The 6,613-nt window shown below is 39.2% G+C and overlaps 1 protein-coding gene across 5 annotated transcripts in view; it reads left to right on the top strand.

Moving 5' to 3' along the window:
* Window positions 1-1,212: 1,212 nt before the first annotated feature.
* The window catches only part of LOC107566895 (glutamate receptor 4-like), an 86,717-nt gene continuing 81,316 nt past the window's right edge, over window positions 1,213-6,613 (top strand). For all 5 annotated transcript variants that reach the window (XM_016252457.1, XM_016252456.1, XM_016252455.1 and 2 more), the window contains exons 1-2: window positions 1,213-1,482; window positions 4,842-5,000. In XM_016252457.1, coding sequence (XP_016107943.1) covers window positions 1,410-1,482; window positions 4,842-5,000 — 232 coding nt within the window. In that variant the 5' untranslated portion in view covers window positions 1,213-1,409. The remainder of the gene's footprint in view (window positions 1,483-4,841; window positions 5,001-6,613) is intronic.

The following is a 6,613-nucleotide window of genomic DNA, read 5'->3' as shown; positions in this document are numbered from 1 at the left end:
TTCTTTCTTTATATTCTACAGTACACTGTTCTGTTCTTTTATTTTCAGTTCTACTGTTCTTTGTTCTGCTCTATTCTATTCTACTGTTCCATTCTATTCTATTATACTCTATACAATGCCATTCTATTCTACTTTTTTATATTCTGTTCTATTCTCTTCTACTGTACACTGATACACTGTTCTATTCTGTTCAGCCTTACTGAAGCTGGAAATGAAATGTGGCTCATACTGTGTTGCACGCGAGAGAAAGACATAAGAAGAGAACAGAAGGAGAGTGAAGTATTGTGCACTAACCCCTGAACACCATGTTTCTGTGTCTGTAAAGAGCGCACGCAGGACGCGTTCTTGCGTTCAAAAAGCAGACAGACGCAGCGCGCTGGGACGGAACTGAACGCAGGGGGCTCGCGGCGCGTTTGTAAGAGTTGAACAGTGTTTAAGGTGAAACGCCATGATAAAAGCAAGGTGCGAGACGCGCCGCAGGGGCTAAAGACGAACATCTAGTGCATGTTTGAAAATGTTTGCAAAAAACGCGCGCGTCTTGCATGAGCGACGTATTATATTCAGCAGCTCAGCTCGTGCTCTTATCAGTGAAACTTATTAATGCAACGGATATGCGGCGCTCGACTTGATAAAAAGAGGCGAGCCGCTTTATATATATATATATATATATATATACACACACACATCTAATTAATCTTAAATATATATTAATATTGCATTTAATGTTTTTTTTTCTAGGAATATTACAGTGAGTGTTTTAGTGTTGCTGTGTGGTCGCTAGGGCGTTGCTATGATGTTGGTTTCCAGTCCAATAAGTCAACCCTCAAGTCACACTTTGATATTCTGTTTGTGGCTGGGGTCTCTCCTTCAGTATGCTCCTGTGGGATTGTTTTCTGGTCCAGCAGGTGAAAACGATGCGTCTGGTCACTCTATAAGTAAAGGCGCGTGTAGTAAAGACACATGGTTTGAGGAAAATCATTTACGTCTGGAGCACAAACAGTGCGGGATGATTTATAAGCTCAAGTTTAATTGGTAAGTTTAAGGGTTTGTTTAAATATCTAGCCGTATGAGCAGTAGTAACAGAGGTACTTGCCTCAGCAAACACAGCTTAAAAGCCGAAGACCTCAGAGGCAAAGCAGTGAGCGCGCATCTCTCTCTCTCTCTCTCTCTCACACACACACACACACACACACACTCTCTCTCTCTCTCTCTCGCGCGTTCATCCGGACAGATTCTTCTTCTTCTCTCTCCAGTGGATACTGCGGGGAACACACGGATTTCCTGTAGGATGGATTGCTGAAACTCCCTTTGCGAGATTATTCATTTATTTCCTTTCATTTCCCTCCCGTCACACTATCTCGTCTCCATCCATCCATCCATGAGTCCGGACGGGTTCTGATTCGGACAGAATGCGGATCCTGGTGTTGATTCCGCTGCTGTGGGGACTCAGTGAAGGGGCTTTTCCCAGCAGTGTCCAGATCGGTGAGTTACACTTCTAACATGATCGCTAGGCACACTCTTAAAAATAAAGGTGCTTCACGATGCCATAGAAGAACCTTTTTGTCTAAATGGTTCCATAAAGAACCTTTAACATCTGAAGAACCTTTCTGTTTCACAAAAGGTTCTCTGTGGCTAAAGAAGGTTCTTCAGATTATAAAAACGCAAGAAAGAGATGGTTCTTTAAAGAACCTTTGACTGAATGCTTCTTTGTGGAACCAAAAATGGTTCTTCTATGGCATCGCTTGAAGAACCTTTTGAAGCACCTTTATTTTTAAGAGTGTAGGCACTTTATTAACCCCACGAGGAATATCGCAGTGCAACAGATACGATGTACATAGTGCATAGTAATTCACAATAATTAGTCTATACACTACATACAAATACACAGAGATATGAGTCTCAAATAGGGGTTTAAAGCTATTATTTTACCTAAAGAACCTTGTGTGCTGAAATGCCTCTTTGTTTTGGGGTTTTCGTTCTTGCACCGTTCTCCTTAAAATACCCTAAACATGTGCATTTGAGCACCAAATGCGTTAAGCCAATTAACTTGTAAGCAAAAGATTGTGGGAATTCAATTTAAAATGTAAGAATCAGACAGTGAAATACACATAATGGTTGACTACTATTTTTAAAATGGGGACAATTCATTGGACGCAAAGGGGACAGCTGAGGGGGACAATGTCTTTTGTGGTCATGGCCCTGAAAAGTGTCCAAATCTAGTGCTATTTAAGCATTTTATTTTTCTTAAATGTGATATTTAATGATTGTAGATTCATTTGTAATTCTCTGCACATGCAGTATTATTAGGGTGGAATAATGTTTTCAAGGGTTTAGAGTACTTTAGCATGCATGAGTTGTGGTCATCATGATGAAGATTGTGGTCAAGTGCATATTGAGTGCGCTTTTGTACCTTTCATTGCCAGTTCAGAGCATCACTGCAGTATTCGGTCTTGTCTTTCTGTACTGGTACGATGTGGGATGACCTCTTCCCATCTGAGTCTGATCAAAGTTTCCCATTTCACCAGATTTGCAGCTCTATGTTTGATTAACATCAGCAAACCACTATGCATGCCCGCCCACCCCTCTCTCTCTGTGTGTCTTGCACACACACACAGTTCCCTCTCTTTTTGCAGGATGTGTCTTGCGTGTGTGTTCAGTCACTGCATTGCTCAATGAGATGGAGAGTCTCACGCCATAATGAGATGCGGCCGCTGACTTGTGCGCCTTTGACAGCACTGCCGATAAAGTTAATGCGCTAAATACGGACACACAGAGCGAGAGAGATGGAAAGTTGCACGCAACGCCTAATGACATTCACGTACCGCTGCAATGCACATGCACAATGCTTGTGTTGTTCGTCGCAAATAATAGCACGTTATGGGATCTCCAATTGCAGCTGAGCCAAAACGTCCATCAAAAAGAGAGAAGAATTAGGAGGATGTGATGAAACAGAACGTGACACTGGCCCAGCCAAGTGCAGACATGCATGCTCTGGTGACACCAACAACAAATGCGATCTTCCGCACAGATAATTTCCATGATTAAAGGGACAGTTCACCCAAAAATGATCACCTAACTCACCCTGCACGTCATTCCAAACCTGTAGACTTGATTAAATCTGTGGAGCACAAAACAAGATGTTTAACAGAATGTTCACACTGCTCTACACACTTAAAATAATGGTTCTTCATTTGGCATTGATGGTTCCATGAACAACCATTAACATCCATGGAAACTTTCCATTCCACAAAAGGTTTACACTATTTAAAAAAAGGTTCCAAAAGGGTCTTTTTGCAGTGATTTGCCATAGAAGTACAATTTCTGGTTCCCAAAAGTTGTTAGAGTGAAGAACATTTTAATAATCTAAAGAACCTTTTTCCACTGTAAAGACCTTTTGTGGAATGGAAAGGTTCCATGGCTGTTAAAGGTTCTTCATGGAACCACCAATGCCAATAAAGAACCTTTATTTTTAAGAGTGTATAGTGGAAAAGGGTTCTTTAGATTTTCAAAATATTCTTCATACTAAGAAAAAAGGTTCTTTTAAGAACTGTTCACCAAAAGGTTCTTTGGGGAACCAAAAAAGGTTCTTCAATGGTATTGCTTTGAAAATCGCCTTCTGGAATCTTTATTTTTAAAGCAGTAGTTCACCCAAAAATGAAAATATGCTGAAAATGTCCTCAGCCTCAGGTCATTCAAGATTAGGATGAGTTTGTTTCTTCATCAGATTTGGAGAAATGTAGCATTGCATCAGTGTCTCAGCAATGGATGCTCTGCAGTGAATGGGTGCCGTCAGAATGAGAGTCCAAACAGCTGATAAAAACATCACAATAATCCACAGCACTCCAGTACATCAGTTAACATCTGGAGAAGACAAAAGCTGCGTGTTTGTGAGAAATAAATCCATCAACGCTATTTCAAACTTCAAACCATTGCTTCTGGCTAAAATAAGAGTCCTTTACACACAATAACGTTTCCTCCATTGAAAAAGGGGTCTGGTCTGAATCAGGAGAGAAATCTGCACAGATCAAGCACCGTTTAAACAGTCAAAAACAGCTCTAAACAAATATGTGTGTGGATTTTGATGTGAGAGACGACAGGAGATTAACTTTTTCACTGGAGGAAGCATTATTATAAATTATGGACTCAGATTTTGGCCAGAAGCAATGGTTTAAAAACATCTTAAAGATGGATTTGTTTCTCACAAACATGCAGCTTTTCACGTCACAAGACGTTCATTGATGGACTGGAGTGGTGTGGATTACTTGTGGATTATTGTGATGTTTTTATCAGCTGTTTGGACTCTCATTCTGACGGCACCCATTCACTGCAGAGCATCCATTGGTGAACAAGTGAAGGAAAGCTACATTTCTCCAAATCTGATGAAGAAACAAACTCATCTCAATCTTGGATGGATGAGTAAACATTCAGCAAATTTCCATTTTTGGGTGAACTATTCCTTGAAGAGTGTATTTTGTACAATAAAAGTGAATGCAGACCAAGGCAAACGAGCTCCTAAAAAGACAAAAAAATCAGTGTCTTGGATTTCATTCACATTTGTGTGTATTCCAGTATGGTGCATCAAGATTTGACGTCGTTGGTAGTTGACAGTCAGAGATACATGAGAACCAATGGTGTTTAGAGTTATTGATGTGCCATATTTTAATGTAAACGCACGATTTTAGAGCTTTAGCCGAGAGTATGATTTATAGTGAAAGAAAAACAAAAGTCATGCAGGTAAAAGAACAATTTTCCAATTTAGGGTGAACTAGTCCTTAAGCACCTCTTTCTTGCTTCTTTCCTCTTTGCAGTCACTTATTCTTTCTTCCTCTCACTCTTTCCAGGTGGGTTGTTTATAAGAAACACGGATCAAGAATATACAGCTTTCCGCTTGGCCATATTTCTTCACAATACGAGTCCGAATGCCACGGAAGCCCCTTTCAATCTGGTTCCACATGTGGACAACATCGAGACAGCCAACAGCTTTGCAGTCACCAATGCCTGTGAGTGAAAGATGTCAAAAGTTGTCAAAAATTATGTGACACAGTCTGAAACTGAATCGAGTGTGCTTTGATTAGGCTCTTTTTCATGTTCAGAGTTACATTTGACTTCATGAAGAGTGAGACACTGACTCTTGCTAAACATTTTTCTGTTTGTTTGAATGGCCCAACTTGTCAACTTCTTGCTTAACCAATGAAGTGAGTTTGGGGGTGGGACTTTCTGTTTGTTGACCAATGACAGGTGAGGTGGGGCATTGGGAGTGTCTGAGAAACCTGATTGAAAACAGTCATTATTTTTGCTATTCTATGTGGGGAAATGATACACTGCAGCTTTAAAGAGCAACTTTTTCATTAATTTAGTGTTTTTGGTGCGTGCATGCATACACTGCAACATCAACACTTGATCAGCTTTCAGCATATGCTTTGGTGTGCAACTGTCCATTTCTGGCTGCTTTAGGATGGTTGTCGGTCGATTCCTTTTCAGTTGCCTGCTATTCAAGTCAGAAACAAAAAAGGTTGTAGGTCAGAAATGTTTTCTATGCAGACACAGGCACAAGTGCTTGAGAATTGCAAGTGTATAGCCTGTTTGCATACTGTTAAAAGCTCAGCACTCAAGAGGCCATAGAGAACTTAAAACCGTTTTAACAATTAAACGTAATTACTTAACGTAATTCACTTTAATCTACATGAACATTAGATTCCTTTACATATCTATACTTCACTGGGAGTCAATGGCACTTACCTGTATCATTGATTTTAGTGCAGTAGCGATCTATGTTTGGACAGCAGGCCTCAAACATGTCATTTTGGGTCCTGTTCAGACATTGTGCTTCACTGGATGTCAATGAGAGCATCAGAAGCATTGAAAAAAGCATAAAAACATATTGTGATGAAACATATTGGACATTGAGCTTTCAATTAATATATTTCTGTATTGCCTTTTCAGTATGACGATTGTGTGAGCTTTGAAATGGTCTAGCTTGGAGACTATGTAGTTCAGATCTGCTCTCTTTAAAGATTAAGCACACATTATGACGGCTGAACCACTAGTGGCATCAGATTTCAGCAGTTTTATTTGAGTGTATTATGTATATACTATTTTAGTTTTTTTATTAACATTTTTAATATTTTTTTGTAATTCTGTTATGTGCTTTTGTCAATTTTATTATTATTATTATTGTTATTATTTATTTTTATATTACTATTTAGGGTTATGTTTTTTAAGTTTGAATTTTTGAATTTCACTTAGTTGCCTATGCCACATTTCTCTTTTTTTCATCTAATATTTTATTTTATTTCAGCTTGATTTCATGATTTTCAGCTTGATATATTCAATTTTAATATTTTAAATTTTAAAAGGCTTAAATTGGTGGTGAAACCAATCACACCAAATCTTTTCTTTCATATTGTTAGGCACATCTGAGTGTAACAGATTAGCGACAAAGACATGTGGGGCGGGGACTTGCTTTTATGCATCAGTTGTTGATTGGATGTTGATATGTGGGCGTGACACTCAAAAATGGATGAAGGGCCTGAGTTTAACCTGACTAAATTATCAGAGAAGCTCTGCATATGTCACCAGAAAGAAGTCTGTCATTTTCAGATCCAGTTTTGAC

Source organism: Sinocyclocheilus grahami, unplaced genomic scaffold, assembly GCF_001515645.1.
Source record: "Sinocyclocheilus grahami isolate Dianchi unplaced genomic scaffold, SAMN03320097.WGS_v1.1 scaffold1110.1, whole genome shotgun sequence".
Lineage (NCBI taxonomy): Eukaryota > Metazoa > Chordata > Actinopteri > Cypriniformes > Cyprinidae > Sinocyclocheilus > Sinocyclocheilus grahami.
This window is presented reverse-complemented; position numbering and strand designations above follow the sequence as displayed.